General features: G+C 50.1%; 1 protein-coding gene across 1 annotated transcript; it reads right to left on the reverse strand.

Annotated features, from left to right (window-relative positions):
* Nucleotides 1–3213: 3213 nt before the first annotated feature.
* GDF6 (growth differentiation factor 6) lies at nt 3214–16046 on the reverse strand. Its single transcript, XM_066333848.1, has 2 exons — nt 15615–16046; nt 3214–6027 (listed from the first exon to the last, which is right to left on the reverse strand). Exons 1-2 carry the CDS (start codon nt 15949–15951, stop codon nt 5159–5161), a joined length of 1206 nt encoding a protein of 401 aa, XP_066189945.1. The 5' UTR covers nt 15952–16046; the 3' UTR covers nt 3214–5158.
* Nucleotides 16047–24261: the final 8215 nt, after the last annotated feature.

Here is a 24261-nt window from a genome sequence, read left to right on the forward strand (position 1 = left end):
TTACCATTAGAGTGAAAACATCTCAGATGTTTGGCAGGTTGCCCTTACATTATCCCTTTCATTCTTCTATGGCCCTCCTGCAATTTCCCACTTCCACCAAAGCAATGAGTTGTCAACCAGACCTCCACTTTTCTTACTCACCTGAGGTCTCTCCTGCCCACTCACTCAAACCCTGCTGTCCTAGGAGCATTTTCACTCATTTTTCTCTAGTAATAAAATTCTCACATTCTGGAAAGCAGTGGTTTTTTTCACTGATTTAACAATGTTCCATAGGATGGAGATTCTCCCTAAGGTCTTCCTAAAAAATGGTGCAGAAAGTTGTAAGTAGGAAAGCAGTCTTACTGGATAAAGATCCGCAGTCCAATTTCAGATTTCGCAGTTCCAGAGAGGGGGTTGACAGCATCCATAGTTTAAGCAAAAACTAGTTTTGTCAAAATGCTAGCACATGGGCAGATATAAAGTCCCATACTCTGCATCAGGCTCATGTTGTGCAAAATTAGGTGTGGATAAAACCTTGAGAGAACCGTTTCTAAATCCCAACAGCATAACACACCAAATAGTGATGTATATTAACTAAGACAGTGGTACTTTTCAAGGCTGCAGTCATCAAGCAATAGGAATATGATGAGTGTAGCAGGGACAATATGTTGATTCTCCTCCCTCACAGTTATGAACAGCTGGAACATCCTCAGTTTACAATGGGTCTGACACTGCAAAGAAACAAGAACAAATATTTGGAAATCTAATCACATAATATAGCTGAATGCTGACAAGAGGACTCTGCTCTAGGGGAATATACTCCTTTATAGCACATGGCTGCTATGTGAGAGAACAAATTACAGGCTATTGATATCTGTTGTCCTGCTGCCCAGCCTCTGAATGATTGACAAGGGTGAAGTCCAGTCATTTGACTTCCTCAAAGCTTCAGATGTGCTTCTGAAGCAAAGATAAGAGTTTGTGAAGGAAGATGTTTCATACAATGTGATCAGCTCAAATAATACCTGAGGTTCAACACTGAGTTGTTAAAAATCAATATGCTTATTTTATAAATGCAGTAAACAGACCAACCTCTCATCTACATGGAGATAACAAGGAGGAAACTGCAGCTTTTTCCCCAAAAAAGAAAAAAAAAAAAAACCAACAAAACCACCATTTTCAAAAATACACCTCTCTGACAAATAAATGTAAGAGGGAGTCTGTGGTCCAAAAAGGAGCTTACTTATAAAAGTAAGGGCTTAAGTCCCATGCTGTTTTTTTATTCATGTACTCAGAATTTGTTCCAATGCATATCTACGCTTCAAAGATGAGTCAGTGATTTTCTTGTGCTTGAGCAGCATAGCCAGTGTGATGGATGAATTGTGTAATGTCTGCTGATAAGTATCACACCATCAGCCAGACCAACTTCAGCTGTCTTCTGTCCCTTGTTGTCTATTCCCACTATTTCATAGATTCTGCTCCCTCTTCTGGCCAGCAACATAATAAAAGAAATAATTTCCCCTTTACAATGTGATTTTGAGCATGGGGAGTTGAGAAATGGAAAAGAAACTTCATATTACTTTGGCAGGACAAAGAGATCTGAGCTGTGTATCCACTGCATTTCCATATTTGGATTGCTCTGTAACAAAGGCTTGCAGTATTTGTAGTTTAAAAAAAAAAAAAAAAAAGTTGAAAAAATAATTACAAGTATTTTTTTGTAACATTTTCAATTTACTGGGTGTTTCTTGGGGAGGAGGGTCGGAGACAGGACGGGAAGTGCAAGAAAAGACCATCAATCAGCTTTGCTCTATCTATTCACTTCTCCCTTTCAGCAGAAAATTGCCCCTTTTCAGATTTGTGCAAAAGAATACTGCAGACCTAAAAAAGGAAGTGAGCAGAGATCCCATCTTTAGGAATAGCAGACCTGCCAAAATGGGTTCAGATAATGTTATATTAGCTATAGCATGCAGAGCATATGCTCAAAAAGGTCAGTGTTTTCTCTGCTTCAGTAAGCAATGTCCAAAAGGTGTGCCTCCAAAGTAGATAACTGCAGTTTCTACCTCTTCTCCACTCGTCTTGGAGGCTACCAACAACAGACATTTGGAACAAAAGGCTTTCAAGCACTTTTTGGCCATTAAAGACATCACCAAAAATTCAGCTGATGTTGAAGAAGGTACAAACTGCAATACACTGTACACCCAGGACAGAAAAATGTTGCCTCTTTAATAACTTCCTTTGATGGCAGTTTTCTGAGGCCTCCCACAGTTGAACTTTGTCTGATGAAGCTCCCCAAAGCCATGTCTGAGGCGGAGCAGAAAGGACAACTCAGTCACAGCACAGCTTGCCACCCCGCGTGTGATGAATGGGCTTGCAACAGAAGCGATATTGGTTTTTACATGGAAAGGAAATTGCATTGAAACTCTCAGTGTATGGTTTTAGCCAAAGCATTGTCTGTACACACAATAATTCATTTGCTGAATAGACAGCAAAATAAAGAGATGATTCATTCAGCCTTCTCTAGCTGACAATTTTGTAAAATTTCAGATTTTACATTTTACATCATGTTCATTTCCAGTTGACAATGTCTTACATATCTCGATTACCTTTCCTCAGAGGGTATATTGCAGTTTGTTGGACATCATTTGCCCATTCTTTCCCTCACAAAGAGAGCAGAATCTTGATCCACAGCAGAAGACTGAACTGGTGTGGTTAGAACAGCAACCAAAGTTCACACCAGTCAGAACCGCACATGGTGAACCTGGCCTTAAAACCAAAAAAGCCAAAGCTCTTTTTAAGCTATAATTTCTAAATCTACTATTAGTAATGAACTTGAAACTCTATTAAGTACTAGAAAGCAATATTCCTCTGGCAGTTGTACCAGCTCTAAGGTTGGAGTCTTCTACAGGTCTCTTAGCTGCTGCTATTCAAACACCCGGGCCCGATTCTGCACTCCTTTGTTCAAGCACCAGTCCAAGGGAGTGAAAGGTGGTCAGAGAAAAACGTGTGAGATCAGATCTTATGATACGGCCAAAAAAATTCCATTTTCCATGAAAGGAGCCTTGCTTTCAAACACATTCCACAAGGTGAGCAGCTCTTTCAGCCCTTCTGCATATAAGATGAGGCTTTTATTTTTTTTCCTGAGAGTGGGGCTCACAGCCCCCAAGCTGCCTGTACCACCTCTGCACACATCACTGAGAGAGGATCCTTCTCTTACTGAAACAGCTACTCATTGAATAGTTCTTCATTATCTAAGAGATAGCCAGGAAATATTTAATAAATATATTACCCATTGCATCAAAATAAATACCATTTATAAAACATTCATTGTCTTTTGCTCATCATCATTATACAGTGTATATTAATGACCCCAGTACAGATGAGATTTACAAAGGTTTGCCTGAATTTTTCCCCATAATGCATTCTCTCACTTACAATAATCATTGCATAAAATGCATAAAAAAAACAATGCAGCTTTATGCCACTGGCATATACCAAAGACGAAACTAAAGATCTTATGAGAGTACAAAAAGTTTTCAGACAGGAGGAATGGCTTTAGGTGTGCCTTCAAGTGGCACTTGATCCAACTCAACTCTGCAGCATTTTAGAATTAGAGCCAATATTTACTTGAGAACTCAGAATTACTTAATCAAATAATAGAACATATAAAAGCAAGCTGACTTTTTGGAAAAAAAATGTTTAATAATACAATAATAGTTGTAGTATCGTCCAGTAAAGGTGTATTGTAAAAATGTTCTGAATATTAATTTACCTCAGATAACTTTAGAGTTGTAAATACTTGCATTATATTGAGGTAGACAGGAAAAAATTTCTTTTCTCCATTAGTAGCACAGAATTTAAATCTTGTAATAATATCTTAAGGAAATGATAATGTTAAGTAAGAATGAAGTATTTGATTAATGCTTAATTCTGTACAACTCAAATATAAACTTTAAAAAATATTAGAAATTATAACATTTCGAGTGCATATCATGTTTTGTACATTAAAAAAGAAATGCATGTTGTTCATCTCCATTTTGCACTTTTCAGTCTGTTTAAATAAACAAATATTTACAACTTTTATATGAACAACAGTGCATCCGAAGCAAAATGTGCATTTTAAATTAATGCTCCTGGTCGAGTCTTTTTATTAGCGTTTTATATTATTATTCTCTTCTCTTTTTAAATTTTTTTTCCACAAGTTTGTAGCTCTGCAATACCAGATATGCCAACAATTCTAGAAATCGGTGGGGAAAAGCCTGAAACTACGAACATGATAATTACATTAAGAAAGGGCTAGGCATAGCTTCGAAGTGCACTTTCTTCACGTGAAGCCACAGCTGAGACCAAAGGTGGGAAAAAGAAATCTTACATAAAACGCCTTTTCCAGCACAACATTTGCGTTTAATACTGCTGCAAGTTGCGAGGGCTGCCGCGACACAGCTACCCAGAGACCTGGCAATGGCATCCTTGCACTCTTCGTGAGACCCGAAGGAGTTTCCTCTCCAATCCACCCCCGCTGCGCTTTCTGTAACACTTCGCTCTTCACAGTTCTTCTCTGCTGTCTTAAAATAAAACCTAGCTGATAATTACAATCTTAAGCAACTCTTGGTTGTATTTTTTTTTTCTCCTTTTCTCTTTCTTTTTTTTCCCCCCTTGGGGGGGAAGAGGGGAAGGGGGGGCCGTAGGCTATTTCTGGCTGGTAAGCTTGCAGGAATGTGAAAGAGAGAGGGCAGAAATGTAACAGCCCTCTTCAGAGCAACTTCAGAGAGAGGGATCAGTCTGCTCCCTCTCCCTCCCCCGACTCTTTTTGTACTTGGTAAATTGCCTTCACCTTTGGAGGGAGGAGGATAGATCGCCAGATAAACCCCGGGGGAGGAGAGGGGAGCGGGGAAGGGACCGGGCGGGGGCCTCGCCGCCTGCCCGGCCCGCTCGCCCTTCCTTTCCCGCCGGCAGCCGCGGGCCTCGGCTGCCGTAGCCCCCGCCGCCACCGCGGGCAGCCGCGGAGGAGCCCCGGCGCCGGGCCGCCGCCCGCCCCTCGGCCGGTCCCCTCGGCCGGTCCCCTCGGCCGGTCCCCTCCGCCACAGCCGCGCTCGGCCGGGCGCGGGACCGGGGCCCCGCTCGCCGCTGCCGCAGCACCTCCGCCAGACGCAGACCCGGCTGCCGCCGAGGGGCGTCCCGCCCGCTACCTGCAGCCGCAGGACTCCACCACCATGTCCTCGTACTGCTTGTACACCACGTTGTTGCCCGCGTCGATGTAGAGGATGCTGATGGGGGTCAGTTTGGTGGGGACGCAGCAGCTGGGCGGCGTGGAGCCGGGGTCCATGGAGTTCATGAGGGTCTGGATGATGGCGTGGTTTGTGGGCTCCAGGTGGGAGCGCAGCGGGAAGTCGCAGACCCCCTCGCAGTGGTGGGCCTCGTATTCCAAGGGGGCGATGATCCAGTCGTCCCAGCCCAGCTCCTTGAAGTTGACGTGCAGCGGCTTCTTGCTGCAGCGCAGCCGGGCCTTCTTGCCGTGCCGCTTGCCGTGCCGGCTGGCGAAGGCGGTGCGGCGCTGGCGCCGGGCCGGCGGGCGGCGGGCAGCGGGCGGCGGCGGCGGGGGTGCGCCCAGCTCGGCGCGCAGCTCCCCGAGGAGGCTCCGTCGCCGGCCGCGGGTGAAGACCACCAGCAGCGCCCGCTCCTGCGGCGGCCGCGGCCGCCGCGCGAAGCCCAGGCCCCGCAGGTCGAGCCAGCGCCGCGGCCCGCGGTCCGCCGAGGCCCGCAGCTCCAGGCACAGCCGCTTCCGGGGCCGCTGCTCCCGCAGGCCCTGCCGCACGTCGAACACCTCCCAGCCGGCGGACGAGGCCGCCGGCGGGTCCAGGGCGCGGGAGTCCAGCGGGCGCGGCGAGAGGCAGGCGGAGAGCTGCACGTGCGGCCGGGCGGCGGGCGGCGGGCGGCCGTGGGGGGCCCGGCGGAACAGCCGCAGCTCGGCCCCCACCAGCTCCTCCGTCTCCGAGAGGGTCGACACATCAAACACATACTGCTGCCGCCTCAAGGGAGCGGGCGAGAGATCGTCTGCGAGATAAAAATAATTACAGTCAGTTGCGCTCGGGGGGATCTGCCGAGAGGTCTCTGAGGCGGGAAAGGGTGGGAGCACCGCCGGCTTGACCGGCCGGAGCCGCTCCTGCCTGCCTCACCCCCCAGCCCCAGCCGGACCGGGACCCGGGGAGGGTAGGGAGAGGAGAAAGAGGGAGAAAGAAAGAAGATGGAAAGGAAGGGGAAGGAGATGGAAAGGAAGGGGAAGAAGATGGAAAGGGAAGTAAGTATGGAAGACCCCGCACCAGACAGGAGACGGCTCTCCAGCTCTAGAGGCAGACCCTGCTCCACGCACATCCTCTTGCCTATCAGCCCCATATACACGTATCTGTTCTCCGCTGAGGAAAACCTGGACTTCTTTTTTGACACATCGCTGTACAAAGTGCAGCGCAGAAAGCAAACCAGATTCCCCTGAGCTGCTTTCCAATAAAATGTTTACAACCCAGCAAATACAAAAATTCCCAAAGCCCCTGTGTTTCCCCAGAAGCTAGTAAAGCTTGTGTAGATTTCTATAGTAAAAGTGTCACTGGAGCCTCTGTTCAGCAGCCCCTCGCCGCTTTTCCAAAATCAGCCCGCCCCAGGGGTAGAAACAGAGACTAAAGAAATACACACCCGCCTGTTATTTATCGATATCAAAGGTCATTGCGATTCCTAATCAGTATGTTTCACAACCTCGGCTCTACCTGACAGGGTCTCTGGAAACCTCCTGCGGGGCAGGAGAGACAAGGGGATGATTTATGCAACCCAAAACCTTCAGACGCGCCACGGCGATGTAAAAATCAATGCGGATTAACGTGCAGTTAATCAACGCGGATTAGCACACTCGACAGTCGCCCCGCGTCGCTGCGTGTTCCCCTAGACGTCAGCAGGGAGATGGAGCGTGGAGTGCAGCAGGGACAGCGGCAATTACTGGGAAAAAGACCTGTCCCCGAAGCCAGGCCACGGGATCCTACGGCGAAGCCTGGCAGCCTGCCGAGCGCCGTCCCGCTCGCCCCGCAGGAAGCCGCCGTGGGAGGCCCCGCCGCCCGCCCGGACCGCGCCGCGCCGCGCACCCGCGCGGCATCCCGGGCTGAGGAGCCGGGCGCTGGCCGGGCCCCGCACACCTGCCCTGCTCCCAGAGCCATGCTCCAGCAGCGTGGCCGCGATCCCCGCCTGGCCCGGCGTGGCACGAGGAGTCAGCAAGGAGAGGGAGTTCCCGAGCCGGAGCTTCACCGCCTCCCCGGAGCTGCGCGCCGGCGGGAGCGATGCGGAATCGGTCAGGCCCTTCAGGCATACCGGAGATTTTGAACCCAGGCCTTTGGCATCCCTGCCTCCGCCTTCCACTTCAGGCTTGTCTGTTTCCTCGCGGTGGGGCTGCTCCTTCCCAGCGAGGGGCGAGAGGCAGCCCGGTCGTGCATCCCGCTCGGGGAGTGCGGGAGGAGACTGAAAAAAAACACAAGCAGAGCCCGAAAAATGTCGTCACAGTCCAGGTTTATCAGCTGCTTTATCGAGCTGTGAAAATAAAAGTGAAACCCATCGGGAGCTACCTAGAGGTCCTGGACAGTTTCGTCAGCAACGCAAGTACTGACCAGGATTCTGTCCATGAGTCTCCCGTGGGTTTTAGGGGCGCGTGGGGGTAGTTCTGCCCTTCACAGGCGCGGGCCGTGGGGTCTAGGGGCTGAGGTGCACGTGGTTGCTCGAGGAGGGTCCAACAGTTCAGGAGATCTCTGGTATCATTGCCTCCTCCTTCAAGGGGGTCCTGGGAGCTTCAGAAAAAAAGAGGATGAACTTCCCTCGGGTAAGAAAGCGCAGGTCCTCCTCCTCCTTGTCTTTCTCATCGTCTTGATTTTGTTTGGGTTTTTGGTGGTGGTGGTGGTTTTTTTTCCTGCATCCAACGTCTGCCAGATACCCGGGCATCCGACAGGGCGTAGATGGATCTCCTGGCCCTGCCGAGATGCCTCAGACCTTCGTTCAAGTGGTCCAGCGACCGTCGAGGAAACTAGATCAGCATCTTCCCCTGACGCTATCCCCGCTTCGGGATGCGGGCAGAGCCGGGCCTGGGCTTGGATTCGCTTTTGATCGCTCTTGTTGCTTAGGGGATGGAGAGGCGAGTGTCACGCTTGGTTTCAGAGAGAGATGCTCGTTCTCTTTGATACTCCCAGTCGCCATGGGGTGCGGGTGAGGATAGTGCTGCCTCCAGGCCGCTGTCCCTCCGGAGCAGACACCCCACACACACACTTCTCCTTGTCCTGTACTTGGCTAGCGCCTCGGTGCTGGCGTCCCCCCTATCTCTGCCGGGGTGCCGGGAGCAAGGCAACACTGCCCGGCAGTCTTAGCTTTCAGGGAAAGGGCAGCCCTTTCCCGAGGGATGAGGGGACACGAAGGTGACAGCGCCTCTCCCCTTCCCGAGGAACTGTCACGCAGGTGGCCTGTCGCGGGGGAAGAAATAATCCCATTCGGGGGTAACATCCAGGCATGCAGCTTAGACGGGAGGGAAGCAGCGAGAGGCTGGATTCCCCGCATATCCCCGCTGCTACTGAAAATGGGCTTTAAAGGGTCTGCAGACCCTTGTCACCCGGCGGCGCGGGAGGAAACCAGCTCCGGCACTGTGGGTGCCAAAAGGCTTGCTCAGGGATGCTCCCCTAGCAGCATCTTTCGAGACTCCAGTTTGGCGAGGGTTTGGGTGTTGCACGGCTGGTCCGGGTTGCTAGGTGGCATGGCACGCTGGAAACACGGCCGATTTGCAGAAAAATGTGCCCCCAGTCAAGCGGATCTCTGAGACGAGTTTCAGCAGCACCAAAACTCTGTGCTGGAAAAGCCTCACTGGCTCAGGCAGCTGCCGGCTCCCGTGCCTCTCTCGGGAGGGCAGGGAAAGGGGCAGGGCTGCCGGTTGTTTCAAATAAGCAGCTTTGAATCCGATCAGATAAACGCTATTTATTCACTCTTGTAACCTAATAATTCCAGATGAATACATAATCCTAAACCAGTACTGGCTCGCTCCCAGCGCAGTCGAGAGGGTGGGAAAAGCTGCGGAGGGCGGAGAGGGAAAACGGGACCTCCGGAACCTCCAGAAAACGGGGAGAGATGGGTCTACGTTCGGGACCCTTTGTTCCAGCGAAGCTGCTGCCTTCCCAGCACACAAAGAGCGGCACCAGAGACGGCGTGGAGACACCCTGACTGTCCCTCTCTCTCCCTGTGAACAGTGCACAACGGATAGGGGCTCGTCCTCTTCAGTTTTCCTTTAAACCCGAGGAGCGACTGGGGTGAAACCCGGGGTTACTAACAGCCAGCTCGAGATCTGCCATTTTCTGAGGACAGCTGAAGCTGTCCTTACAGATATTCCGGTTACCGAAATACTTGGTGCGAACAGCGAAGTCATCTCAGCTGGGCTGGGGAAAGCCGCATTGTAGAAAATGCTCCGGGGAGGTGTGTTTATATTTGTAGCGTTAATGTTGATGAATGTTAGCTCCGCGGTTAAGTATTAGTTCTAGTTCGACTCTCCGTAGTTTATTCTTTTTTTTCGGGGGAAAGTAAAATATTAGGAGTGGGAAGAAGGGACAGAAGGAGTGAGTAAGTCTATCTGAAATTAGAGGATGTGTCGGTGGTGGGTGGGAGAGAGCAGCCCTACCCCGTTCTGCCCCTCGCGAGGTGCTCAGGCGGCGGCGTGCCCGGTGCTCCCGGGCCGGGAGGGCTGCGCCGGGCCCCCGCCCGCCTTCCCCCACGCTTTCCTCCGCGGTGCGGTGGCTGCGGTTTCAGCATCTCCGAAGCTAAATGAATGACTGGGTTGGGACGTTTCCTTCAATTCCCTGTGTGAAGCCTCTCCCGTTTCCTGGGTCGCTTTCTCGCCGTAGTCTGGGCTTTGAGGAGAGACGGGGGTTAACGAAGGCTACACAAAGTTTCTCTTTTCATGGCAGATCAGGTACTGGGCTCCCAGCCAATTCATCAGGGCTCAGATCTTAACTTTACATCACTGCAAATTATACCCAAACCACATTCAAGAAGAATTTTCCCATTCCCAAATTCTCTTTCAAGCCGTATTTAAACTCGCAAACCAAAAGCACATTTTCAGTTTAAAGACACTTTGCAGACACTCGTACGACAATAATCTGGAAATTAAAACATATATTGTCCCTAATTGCGAAGGTCTGCCCACACGTTGTCTGCAGAGTCACAAGGCTGACAGGTATTTCTTTCGGAGCACTACCCAAGCTGTGGAAACAAGGGGCTGACTCTCCATGTGTGGTATTTCTCCGGGTTTCAATTCCACATCTCCCAGCGCCTGCCTCACCGCGGTTTTTTATTACACCGAGTGATTAGATTTAAATGTATCGTTCGTTTCGCTATCGAATAACCGAGAAAGACCACACCTTCCTCGGACGAATTCCCAATCCTGCCAAAAACACTAACTAGTTGTTGGAGGGCTGTTTCCTTTTTTCGGTTGCCTTTTTTTTTTTTTTTTTTTTTTTTTTTTTTTTTTTTTTTTTTTTTTTCTTTTCTTTTCTTCCCTCCTCGGAGCGGGGAGGCACCTGGCTGTGATGTACCTTTGATCACAGCTGTATCGTACCTGTTCCGCGAAGGCTGCCTGCCCTTGCCTCACTCTCCCGCTCGCCGTCACCTCCCCGCTTCCCACGAGCGACTCCCGGGCGAAGAGGGATCGCTGCAACACCCGCGGGACATCCCGCAAGGCTCCGGGCCCTCAGCTGTCGGCATCGTCCCAGGAGATGCGGACAGGAGCTTCCTTGGGAGGTTCTACCTGCTGTAACAGACCTTAACCCAGTATCTTTCCCTTTCCCCATTTGCGGTGGTTACGCTACCGGAAATACTTGGACGGAGGAGAAATAATTCCTCCACGAAATTATTCGTGTTGAGAAAATCGCCTGAATATTCCCAGAACTTGGAGCTAAGAAATGAAGCGAAGATATTTCTGAGCGATAAATGTGGAAGCACTAGGATACAGCAACAGAACATACAGATCTGGCCACAACTACCAAAGACTGAAACATCCCCTTTCGCTCATAAATCAGACTTCAGGCACGAGAGGATTCCTACCCTCAGTTTCAGCCTACCCCGAAATCGCAAAGAAAGGAGGGTTTTCTCCGATCGACCGTTTTGGGGTTTTTCTCCTATGAAGGGAGGAGGTAAATGAGGAGGGCGAGGCGCCCCGCTGCCGTGCCCAGCACCGAGTGGCCCCGGCCTGCGCCAGATTTTCTCCCCGCAGGCCACTCGGCTGCCGGTTGGGGCCAGCCCAGCTGCCGCACAGCATCTCCCCGCGGGCGGCGGAAACTCCACAGCTCCGAGGCGGAGAGCTCGGACCTCCGTCCTCCCCGTGTCCCACCCCCTCCAAATGAAAAAAAATAAAACAAAACTAATTCAGCCTCTTAGCAAGCCCCGCAGGAGGATTTCTGGATTTAAAAAAAAAAAAAAATCAGGACCAGGTCCGAAATGAGCCACCGAAACGGTTTGAAAGGCGTTAATTACTCGTCCAGTTAGCAGAGCGGCTCCGCGGCAGCGCACTGCCCCGCCGAGCTGCCTGATCTCCGGGGCTCTCGGCGCCGCTTCCCCACACCGCCCTCCCGTCCCGCGGCGCTGCGTGAGCGAGCCCCCCGTGCCTTCTCCAGGGAGAGTAAACGAACGAAACATAAACTAAAAAACACTGCCCCCGCCGACAGCCCCCATTTTCACCGGGAAGAGGCGAGAGGTGCAGCCGCAGCTGCCGAGGGGACGCTGCGCTCCGCTCCCTCCCGCAGCTCCCGCGGCGCGGGCGGTAAAACACCGACCCCGAAACACCTCCGGGCACGGGCCCTGCGGAGCCGCCGCCCGCGCCCCGCCCGCCCCCGCGCCCCCGGCTCCGCTGGGCCGGGCCGGGCCGGGCCGCTCGCTCCTTTCCCGGGTGCGTGCGCGGCGGGCATGAGGAGCGGCAGCTCGCTGCCGCGCTCCGGCCGTCTGGTCTGCATTAGTGTTTTTATAAGGGGCTCAAACAAATCGAATACAAGGTCACCAAATAATTAACAGTTGTGAGTTCCCTCCTTTCCCATTAAAATACTTCCCTGTTTATATTTCATTTTCCTTCTGCCAACGACAACACTGCTTGGGCAAAGGCGCTGCACAGATTACACTACATTGCAGCTTTCGGTCCACCCAGAAACCCGCTGTTTTGCATAAATATGTTGTACTAGATGAACTTCAAGTGGGATTTACACTCTTTTCTTCTGCCACATGCACTGCCGGGCCATTTTCAGTTTCTGCACACGGGATCCCCCTTTCGTCCTAGCCCTTTATTAACCACCCTCACGGTCCTCATGACAAGAGCAAAAATAACGATGTTCGGATCCCTGCCCATCCGAATCAGTTGCCTTCCAACTGGAACGCGAAACTGCACAAAGAAAACGGGGAGGGAAAAAGGAGACGATCTCGACCTATTTCGTCTTCCCCGTCCCTTAGGCGCGGACCGCAGCATTTCGCATGCGGGAGCCCTGCCGTGGTGCCGGTGCTGCGGGCAGCTCTGCAGACACAAAAGGGTGAAGCGAGGGGCACTCGCAGCAGCCGGCCCTCGTGGCAATCCCTTCCCACGGAAATCCTTTCGAAAATAGTGCACCCTCGCACTCCGGCTATTTCTTTTTTGTTTTCGATTTGTTCCCAGTCATGCCGCGTTTCTTACTAGCTGTGGGATTGCTTGTTTATAGCTCCCTTCTCCAGCTCCCTCTCTTTCTCCTATTTTTTTTTTTCCTCCCTGCCTGGTGGAGTCCTTGCAGCTCCTAATTGTCCTGCCTTACTGTGGAGCTCCAATGCTGGGGGTCCTGAGGCCAGTGAGAGCACCATCTGCGTTTTAATGAGTTACTTCATGTGCCAACAGTAATTTTCCTACATTCAGCTAGGTCCTGTCTGATCTTGCGACCGTAACAAGGGGGAGCGAGTGGGGGGCCGGAGGGGGTGGAGAAGGGGGAATCTCAAACCCTTTCCCCCCTTTCTCCTCTCTTTTTCTACCCACGGGGGAAAAAATTACATATGTATTAAAGCAGTAGTGTGGCTTCTGTCCCTCTCGAGCTACCCTGAAAACGATCTTATTAGGCTTCAAGCGGGAAGGAAAGACGCGAAGCGAAGGGAAGCGGCTGTCGGTGTCTGCACCGAAGATCTCTGCCCCGCAGCCCCGGAGGGCGGTGGGACGGGCGGGCTTGGGGCTGCTGCGGCCGGGAGCTGCTGTCGGTGCGAGCGGGCACCGAGCACAGCTGCCCGCCTCGAACGAGAAGGGTACTTCTCGGCAGCACTGAAAGTTGCTTCTCGCTCCTCTGCGGGCTGCTGTCCCCCCGAAATGCTGCCACGCAGGATGCCTTGCGGCAGGTGGGACGGCCACCGTCATATCCCCCCCCCGAGCTGCCGTTTAGGTAAAGAACAGCCCATCTAATTGGATCAATTTGGGCGGCTATATTGTCTGCAAATGAATTGACAGAAAATCTGCCACCCCCCTTCCCCTCTTTCCCTGAGCAAAGACTGTTCATCATCAGCACAACTCCAGCTCGCCAATTAACTGGGCTAGGAGCCCACGGGGAGGTGGGCAGTAAAATAGCTACCACTTCAGAGGAACGGAAGCTCTCTTGAAGTTTTTTGGTGATGTGCCATCGGCTGGTCCACTTCATTATGGGAGACTAGACAATATTTGATATGTTATGACATGAACACTCAATTAGATCACTGAGTTGAAATACTCCAATCAGTGGCTTGATGCTAAGCAACCCTCAGAAGGTCCAGCAGAAGGTCACAGCCTGTGACACATCAAATCAAAATCAATGGGAAAAAGTGAGGCTTTTCCTTAATCAAACCAGGACTTCTGTTAGCAAATCACTTCCCCCGGACTAGAATCTCACATGCAGCGAGATGAGCTAAATTTGTTAAATTAACTGTCTTTCTTCTGGTTATCAAGAATAAGATGATATCGAGCGCGGCTCCATTTCCTGCGGCTCGCAGAATTAGCACCCCGTTTCCTCTCCGTCAGGGGGAGCGGTCCAGCTCCTTTCTGACGGCTGAATTTTCGAAACCGTCTTTCTAGAAAGCGAGTCCTCTTCCCCCCACCCCCGTTTTTAACAGCGACGAAGAAAACAACCCCCATAAGGCGAAGAGCAAAACCCCTTGTCCCCTTCCCCTGGAAAATGTCTGGGGGCTTCCGACCGCGAGGGGCACATACTGTGGGCGCTTCCACGCATCCTGGCGAGCCCAGAGAGGCGCGACGGGCACCGAGGCGGGAGGCGAAGAGCCCCGCCGAGCTCCCTCCGCGGGAAAGAACCCCCCGAGCCAGGGGTAGCGATGGGGCAAGGGGCTGAACCTTGGGTGCCGTGGGCGGGGAGAGGCTCCCGGCTCGGGGAGGCGGTGAAAGGGGTCGGCTTGGGTTCGGTTCGATTTGGATTGGGGCGATCGTCTTCTGCAGCTCCAGGGAGCCGTGTGATTTTCCTGGCGCTGTATTTTGCTCTAAAACGGCTGGGACACGGCGGGAGGGCGGCGAACTGCCCAGGCTCCCGGCGCTGCCAGCCACCGGCAGGTACACCAGTGCCCGAGGAGGCGCGGACGGAGGGGAGGGTCTTCAGATGTGAGAGAGGGGGAGGAACGAAAGCTCAACCTTCGTTAAGAACCTGTTAATTAGTCTGTTCTTAATGGGTCACAACCAGGGTAACGAAAAAAAGGGGGAGGGGAATAAAAAGGGTAGGGGGCATTTTTACGAAAGGGAAATTTTACTTTGGATCGACGAGAAATGTGTATCCGCGGCCCCGGGTACGAGCGATGCGACGACGAGAGAAAAACACTGGAGGGCCCCGGCCGGGGCAGCAGATCACAGAGGGGGCCCGGGAGTCCCGATGCTGCCCGGAGTAGGGGGCCCCGCTGCCAATCCCGGCCCGGGGGTGCGTGAGGACCAACCCCACATACAGCTCAAAGGATGCAACCCCGGAGCAGACGTCAAGCCCGGCCGCCGCACGCTGAGCGCCGGTACCGAGCGGTACCTGGGCTGCAGGCTCTCCCCCCGCAAGCAGAGCCGGAGGGTCCCGGTCCCAGCGCCCTTGGACGGGGCCTGGGCTCTCCCAGGTAACCCAGATAACGCGACCCGAGGCGAGAGCAGCCTCAGGCAGAAGATGTTTGCCCTCGGTCAGTTTAAGCTTTCTTTTTGCCGTGCAGCAGCGTCGATAAGAGCCACCCTTTCTCCGCCGGGTGGAAAGAAACCAGAAGAGCGATATTTAAATTTTTTTTTCAAGGTGGAAATTACACCCAAATTTCGCCTACAAAGCTGGGCCGTGTTTTCCACCACCCCATGACGATTCAGTGAGGAACACTCGTGTTTCTCGCATGCAGCACTTAGGTCTGCCTCGGCTCTGGTTTAGGGCCGTTTGCTTTAAAATAAAACAACGCGACTCCCAATTTACCGAGAGATCTGCACTTTCCTGCAATACCGGGGCGGAGAAGAGCACCGGTGACCACTGCAGCGCGTTCCCCACCTCCGCAGCACCAGGCTCCGCGGGACGGCAGCCTCGTACGGCGGAGCGCAGCGGGAAGGGGCACCCGCAGCCCCGGGGGAACCGTGAGGGGCGTGGGGGGGCAGAACTTACCTCGTCCCCTGTCTACAAAACTAGTGATGGTGTTGGCGGATTTGGACGACTGAAAAAAGCTGGCGTTGATGCCCAGTTTCTCCGCGATAGAGTAAGTCCTGAACAGAGACAGCATGTACTCGTGGGGTTCAGCCCGTGGGAGCGCCCGGTCCATGGCGTGTCCCCCTTGCCGCGGGCGGTTCTCCCGTGGGGACCGCGGCACTCTGCGGCTGCGACCACCTTTGGAGGAGGCGGCGAGCTCCGAGGAGGCAGGGAGGGAAGCCGGGAAGCAGCAAGGTAAATCCCAGAGGAGGCTGGCGAGCAAGGCGGCGGAGAGCAGGGCCCGGCGTGCATTCATAGCGAGAGGCGGCGGCGGTGGGGAGGAAGAGGAGGGCGGCCCGACGTGCGGCTCCGGCGGCCCACGGAGCGGCGCGGGGACTGCGCGGCGGCGTGGCGCGGATCGGCGACTGCACCCGGGCGGGCTCGGCCCGCAGCCGCCCGCCCCGCCCCGTGGGTACCGCCCCGCCGCGCACCGCCCCGTGGGGGCACCCAGCCCGCCCCCGCGGGGCGGTCCGCGCTGGGGCGGGACACCCCGTGGTCGGGTGCTTGGGGGTCCCTTTGCTCCCTCCTCGCTGTGCACTCCACGCGGGAAGTGGACGCGAGAGCCGGAGAGGGATGCCGCTCGGCTTGCTGTCATCTGTTGGGTACCGCTTCTCATCAAGCCACCGGTGCTGTCATCTGTTCAGGTGCCTCACAGGTTCTCCAGTTTGAATGTGGGCAGATTCGTTCGATGCCAATGATTTTACTTGAGGCTGTCTGTATTCCCGCGGTTATGTGCCCGAAAACTTGGCACAAAGCAGACATCTTACAAGAAGGAGAATTTGCTGGCAAGTGAGGGTCTCACCTTGGGATGTGCCACGGTCCATCTAGCTAGCTGCCTTAAGGCAGGCCCTGATGCCCATTAAAGAAGGAAGGGAAAGCATAGGAAGAGCCAAAGACCATTCTCCTTGTCTCAACATCTGCAAGTCCACTCCCAAGAGGAGCACAGTGCCAGGCTGGGGCCTGACAAAAGGCAGTGCTGGGCACTACTGGGCAGACAACATCGTAAAGATAATCAGGGTAGCCTAGGGCAGGCAGGAAACATCCTTCAAAGCAGGACACACATTTGCCTTGTCCTGTCATGCAAAAGACAGCAGTGGAGCAGAAGTACAAGGATTCACCCACCCCTTTTCATTTGGCTTTTCAGATCTTCAGCGTAAAACTGGTGTCAGTTCTCCAATGGTTTCATCCAACCACCTGTCTAGGATTCACAGCCATGGACAAAGCAAAGTGACATGTTTGCATTACTGTACCTGTCCTGATCACTTGCTTCTCCTTCACCCTCTCATCCTCCTGCCTGAACCATAGCACTGCTGCTGCAGGCAGCCACAAATCACCCTCTTCCACTTACCCATGTGGCTTTTCTCTGCCCTGTGCTGAGCATTCCTCATTCCTCATTTCCTTTCCTGATCTCCTGTTGTCCACTTCTTCCTATCTCGCCTATCGGCCCCAACTCTGCCACTGGTGGATTTTCCTCTCATTCCAGTAAGAGGTCATGTGTGTTTAGCTGTGAAAGCTTCGTCCATAGTAAATAAAGGCAATCTGGCATTCATCCCACACTGAATCTGAGATCTCTGACCATGTTCCTCCATCTGCTGCCATTCTTCATGCAGTCATACACTGGACTTGTGGACTTGTCATTTTCTTCCCTGTTCTCATTTTCCACAAAGAGAGATCAGCTCATGCCCAGACTCCTGGCACCATTCCCAGTGCAACACACGGTCAGTGAGATGAGGCAGACCCTGACAGGGCATATGAAGCAGGCTTCTAGCCTGGCGGGTCCCAGTTTGTCCATGGGGTGCTTAGTCCCACTGTGTTCCTATGGAGAGACACTAGGGACTATGAGGAACACAAGGGAAACATTCAAAGCAAGTGACAGGCTCAGGTTCCAAGTGAACCAGGCTGCATCTTCACTGTAAAAAAAAAAAAAATTAATTCCAAGACAGGAACTCACACTATCCTGCAGCCCTCCACACATGGCTTAGAGAGCTCACTGACTTGGTTTTGGCCCATGCCAACTAGCACTTTCCCAGCCAATACCCAGGCCTATTACAAGTTGTGGCTTGTGCCAGGGGCTGTCCCTAGACGGCCATTTGGATGTGCCCATGTGGATGTGGGACACACAATACAGCTGCGATTAGAGAATGGGGCCCGTCATTGCCTTGGCTTCTTTTTAGCAGGATAGATGTACTGCGAGATGCTGGCAGATGAACTGTGAAGAGACAAGGCTACAAAAAAGTATCTATGACAGTGCAGAAATGAGGCAAGTGTTCTGCAAAACCAATTCCCACTTCATTCCATCCCGCTTCTTCACCCCCTTTTATTTATTGTGCTTTCACTCCTCCTGTCTGTCTTCTGGCTTCACGGACACCCTCCTGACCACTAACCTCCGTTTTCATCAGCTGCTTTCTGCACTGGGGGTGTCCTCCCTCCTCCTGACCCTTTGGCTTCGCTTTTCTGATGCCTCTCTTTTGCTTCTGCTCCTCTTTGCCACTCCCATCCTTTCTGCTCTGTACTTAGCATTTTGGCTATTTTTTCTTGCCATGACCCAGTTCCTTCCGGAGCCTTATCATCACTTTTTTGTTTCCTTCTGCCCCTTTTGTGTCCTATTCATTTATTCCATGCTCCTGCCGGCTATCTCAAATCAGCTGCCCAGCTCCAGTTTCTCCTCCATCAACTTCTGCCCAACCCTAGCCCCCCAGGCTCTTTCTTTTCTCTCCTGCTGTATTTCATTGTCCTGTTTTTCTTTTCTGATATTGTTCCCACTTTCCACTTCCCACATCCCCTCCTTGTGGTCCCAAATGCTGCTGCTGCGTGGCTGCCCTTTCCCACTCTCACTCCATTGGTTTCTAGGGTACCCTCTGGTGTTCCCGGAGTGTCTGTTCCCTTCCTGCCTTTGTCTCTTGGTCTGTCTCTCCTCTTCCCTCTTTGTTCTCAGCTTTTTCCTCCCTTGGTCTCCTCATCTCCCAAGAGGAGGTGGTTTCATACTAATGCAAAGCTGCAAGGTCTCAAGAGCAGCTTCCATCGTCCTGATTTAATTTCTACCTGCTGCTTTTGCATGTTTTAACGCATTCTCTGAAATTAACTTGGATGGCTGCTTTACACTGTCACTTCTTTATCAGGGGCCTGACTTGAAGCCCTCTCCAGCTAAGAGGGCCTTTACTCTGTCTCTTTTGTCCTTTCAGGCAGTGTGTAGGTTGAGGCCTTGCTAAGGCAGATGCCTCCTGGCAGCACCCTGAGACTGTTGCTCAGTGGGTGAAAGTGCACGCAGGTAGTAGCAACAGCCATAAATAGGCAGAGTTGCTTTCCAGCCCATTTCTCAGAGCTTTAGGTTGCTCAGATTTGTCCCTGTGCTGTTTTGGAAGACAATGCCGTTGTTCAATACAGCTAATTGCCAAGGCAGTCACATAAGGGAATGACAGAGTACAGAACTGTGGGGATATAATAATTGTGGCACCTCATGGAACAACAGAGTGAGGTCACTGAGAGGGACTTGAATATATTGAGCCATCTTAGGAAGCTTTGGTTTTGATTGTCCTGAGAAAACTGAATGGAACTGGACCTGGAACTGCAGGCAGGAGTGGGCATTTCGTGGGGCAGCATGAGAATGAATCAGCGGCTGTGAGACACTTGGGATCCCTGCTTCAGTGCATGGCAAACAGTGAAATAATGGCAGCAACAATAAAAAGACTAAAATAATAGCAGCCACCAGAAAAGAAGAATAGTGTTTTAAAAACTTGTTTCCTTTCCGGTTTTCTCAACAATAAAAGTTGGCCAGATTTCAGTTTATAATTGCATTATACATATTTTGTAACATTATTTTAATTTCAAATATGTTTCTCAGAACTAAAGCAACTTGGGGACTGCACAAATGCAGTTTTAAAACTAGTCTCATTAATTTGCTTGCACTAGTGCACATACTTTTCACATCTTTCACATTTTTTCTTTCTGTGAACTTGCTGTTCTGGGGAAAAGTATAAATTAATGGAGGCATATTTGAAAGTCAGGAAGCAGTCCAAATCAAATGCAATTTCTTTCATCTGGAAGTTTAATGGAAGTTTCTCTTGCTATAAACATAATATGAGCAGCCATGTTGGGGAAGAATGTCGGAGATTAAAATTCATCCCAGCAAAGTGGTCAAGCCAAGATTTAAGCATCACTCATTTCACCCTTGGTTTGTGGTCATTTGTAAGAATTACTGTGGTGCACAAGGGATATGAGCACAGAGTTGGTCAGTTCGTAGACATTCCTCCTTAATATTTTTTCTTTTTTTGCATCTAGGTTGATGTTTGTTTTAATATGAACAATCTATTGTAGGATTTTATTTTTCTATGAACCAAAATCATTCTTTATTAGGACGACTAGAAAATGTACCCCCTCAAACTATGGGCTTTTCCCCACTTTAGCACAATAGGCTCCAAAAAGGCCGTGGTTACACCACATAATCAGGGGGCAGGGATTCCTACCAGCACAGTGGTTAGCACATTTTCCAAAATGCCCGTGAAGTCCATATGTGCTGTTTTTCAGCAAAACACCAGCCTCCACAAGCCTTGGCTTTGAAAAGGGGATTTTTTTTTTCAAAGGTCATGGTTCTAAGGCACTAAATTCTTATCCTTTTAGCCTCAGCACTTTTAGTACCTCTAATTTTTTTCTGCAGTGCTCCTGAAAAGGTTGGTTTTCAGTGCTTCTCACTGGCAGGAATATCTATTTTTCAGTAGTTATATTTTGGCCCAGGAGTTGTTTTCCCTTCCCGAGATAGAGCTTCCCTTATGGATAATGGGTGAGCTCCTCTCCCTGCCTCCCTCCTGGCCAGGCTGCCCTGCTCTTGGCTGAGAGTATCTTCTGAGAGGGAGCACCAAGCTCCTTCTCTGCTGCTGCATTCTGGACCATCACATTAGCCATTTTTCATTTCCCCCTTAACACAGAAAACCGTCCTTTCTTCCTAAACCTGTTTATTTGAGCATGCCCCATCTCAAAACCATCAACATAAACCTCAAATGTCTAAGCAGATCAAGATTTTTAACCGCCAAAACTATGGTATGTGAACTAACAGGAGACAAAAGAGCATACTCAAATAAATAAGGTTGCTTTAGGAGAGTCTGAAGTACCTCCTGCATCGTGGCCCTCCAAAGAAAGTTCTGTTTCACTTTCCAAGCATCCCGCACGGGATCTGCATTTCTCCCAGCGCCCTACAGCCCGCAGAGCTCTTCCAGATGAGTCTCTCATGTTCCAGCTCAGTGGAAGTTTGTGCAGCCCCACAGCGTGGGGACAGACTTTCCCGTTCCTCTTCCTTTTCTCCTGCTTTTGGCAGTTAGTCTTTTCACAAGAAAAGTCGGGAGAAAAGAGCAGGGCTAACCCTATGCATCACTGTTGCTTTTTGCAGTGTTTTATTTTGCCACAAAACAGTGGCAACTTTGTTTCCCTGCAAGCTCTCTGCATTTTTGTCACTGTCTCAGATTAGAACCACATTGTCTCTAATTTACAGTTAAAAACTTAATATATGGACATGAAGAGTGAAGCCACTCCTGTATTCTTGGTGCATCAAAACACATCCTGACACCAGGAAACAAATTGCAGCATGTAGATCAGGAGAAAGGGAAGAAGTTTGCAACAGTGATTCTGCTTTCATTTGCTCTGGCTAGAAAATTAAAACGATGTAGGAAATAGTTTTTCCTGTTTAGGATACATTTGATTTTGAAAAATTACTGCTAACTTTGTAAACATGAAAATAGACCCAGTAAAAATGTGAAATTTCCCAGTAAAGATGTGAAATTTCACACAGGGGATCCACAACGTTTGTATAATTATAAGCATATGGTTACTTTACACAAAGTCTGTTATACTTTTATTTACTAGTGCTTGGGGAAAACAGAGGTTCTCAAATTCAGTGTTTATTTACATGTATAGGGAATGTCACAGTCTCCATTAACCTGTCATAATCTGAATTTCTGTCTCAGAACTCCAGCTATATAAACCAAACCCTCATTCACACCATCATTTCTAATTTGTTCAGCTACTTTGCTAAATCAGACAATTTCTGTCATTTCTAAAGAATGTATATCCTGCTGCTGGTGGCACCAGGAGAACTGCTTACCACCTCAGTGCCTGCTTATTTCAGCTCTTGAGGGGGTAAAAGTGAAAGCTGTTGCTTCGATGCAGTTTTCTTTGTTCTGAGGAATTTTGTGGGACTTCAATTCGTTGTTTTCTTTTTAGCCTGACTTTCTGCAAGTCAGAAGACTATGAAGTAGCCCTGGAGGATACTCAGCATTTTTTCTTTGAAATCTACAATTCCTATTTCTATAGGACACAAAAGGAACTCGGATCCATAAGGATTCAGCCCCCAAATTATGGGCTGAATTATATTAGGTTTTGTCTTTAATACTGGGTGGCCACATGTCTAGGGCTTTTCTTTGCTTCAGGAAGTATGGGAGCTCATACATGCACAGTAATTTCACATATTAGAAAAAAGGTGAAATAATTTGCAGGTTGGTTGTTTGTTGTTTTTGGTTTTTTGTTTGTTTTTTTTTTTTTTTCCCCACTTTTTCCTTCTATGTAAGAATACTTGCGGTTTTGATAAGCTAGATTTACCTGGGCATTTGGGGTTTTTTTTCTCTCCTCAGACTCCCATCTTTGTTTCACTCAGGCTGGTGCTCTTAAATGATTCTGTTATGAATGATCACAACAACACATTCTGACTGGAGAGGGATGGGGAGATAGCGCAAATTCCTGTCAAAAGAAGATGAAAGATTCTGTACAGTATATTGCATCACTGCAGTCTGGCCTGACAGCACAAAGAAATTTATTTGCATCCTTTTATTTTATGATTCCTTTCTCACCCATCTCTTTTTCCTTCACTTCCCTCTCGTGACTTCAGCACTGCATGGCCACTTGGAGCATGGCAGCTGAGTTTTCTCACAGACCCTGAGATGATGTCTTTGTTACCATTCTGTTACCTGTTCTGGGGAGAAAATGAGCACTTATCTGACCCCCCAAATATGTGGGTACCAATCTCATCCCTCCTCAAACTACCTCAGGACTGTCATCATGTCTCTCCTTACTATTGTTTCTGCCTCATTGCTTGATTCAGCTACAAATTCTTCAGGACAGAATCTGCTTCCCACCATGCCACTATTATTTAATTATTTTCTTGGTAGGGAAAGTTTAATTTTTCCTTACATTAGTTCAAAGCAATCCACCAGTGCTAGCTCTGCTGAGCTCATTGGGTGCTGCTTATTGCCTTCCCAGACCAGGACCTGGAGCCATTTGCCCTAGAAAAACCCTTCAGGAGCAATGCAGGAGAATCGCTGCATATGGATCCAAACCAGGGAGGTGCCAATGGAAGAGCTTCTGACAAACAAAACAAATTCCTGAGAAGTATAAAATTCATTCTGACCCTTGGCAATGCTTTGATAGTGGAAGGAGATGGGCTGCAGCAGTCCCCAGGCTGGGGGTGTTCCCTTGTCCAGAGAAGTTCTGCTTAAGGATGGTGGCAGGGGAAGGAGAGGCACAGGTTGAACTCTGTGATGGTGACAGCTGCCATGGTAATTCCACTCTCTTCCCCTTCCTTTTTGTTTGGTTTACTGAGGAGGGAGTGAAAGGCATAGAGGGGAGGAAGAGGGGATCAAGGAAAGACAGGAAAAGGCAAGCTGATAGTGGTTTTATATCAAAAGATTAGCTGTCAGTTGGATCTTCCCCAATAAATAAAGGGATTTGATGTGAATTCTACTCCACCTCAGAAAACATCCCTACATGCTGCAAGTGTTCCTTTCCCTTTACACTTCTTTTTTTGCATTTTAAAATGTTTGCAATTTTGAAATGCCACTTTTCCTACCCCTGTCACAAGAGAGGCAGGCACAGCAAATGGAAGCTGATGACTTGCCCCGGAGAAACAGCTGAAGTGTTTCTCCAAGGGGCAGTGCTAGAACACAGTCCCATGCCCACCAGCAGCCACTGGGAGCCTCCATGCTCCTATTCCAGCCAGCCATAGGGGCTATCCTTTATAGGTCCCGAATTAACTCAGCTATTTTGTTCAGTAAGATGTTATCATTAGAGGCTTCCTATTACACTATGATTATAAATACTGGCATAGGAAGAATAAAGCTTCCTCAAGCTAAGCATGTCAGAAGCTAATATTCCCTTTACCATTGTCCACAAAATGTATGGGTTCACCCAAGTGTTTATCAATGCTACCTCTTAGGAAATCAACAAGTTCATTTTCAGTTCCTCTGATTGCTTTGTATTTAATGCAGTAATGTGATTACCTATTACAAAAAAACTGCATCATTAAATAGATTCCTCAAACCATTTTCAACACCACAAAGGCAAAAGACTCATACATAAGAATGCCAAGGCGCAGAAAGAATCATTCACCAGCCAGAGCACAGCAAAACCCTCTTGCCTGTAGCACATTTTGTTTCCTTTGCAGCTTAATCATAATTCTGAATTCTCTTATTTAAAATGCTTGTTCTGGTATAAATTAAATCAGCTGGTCTGATCCTTGAGCTGCTGATGTGTACATTTATTCTTTCTTAATGCATGGTGGTGTTTTTTTCTATATACAGGAGCAGTG

Source organism: Sylvia atricapilla, chromosome 1, assembly GCF_009819655.1.
Source record: "Sylvia atricapilla isolate bSylAtr1 chromosome 1, bSylAtr1.pri, whole genome shotgun sequence".
NCBI classification, from domain to species: Eukaryota; Metazoa; Chordata; class Aves; order Passeriformes; family Sylviidae; genus Sylvia; species Sylvia atricapilla.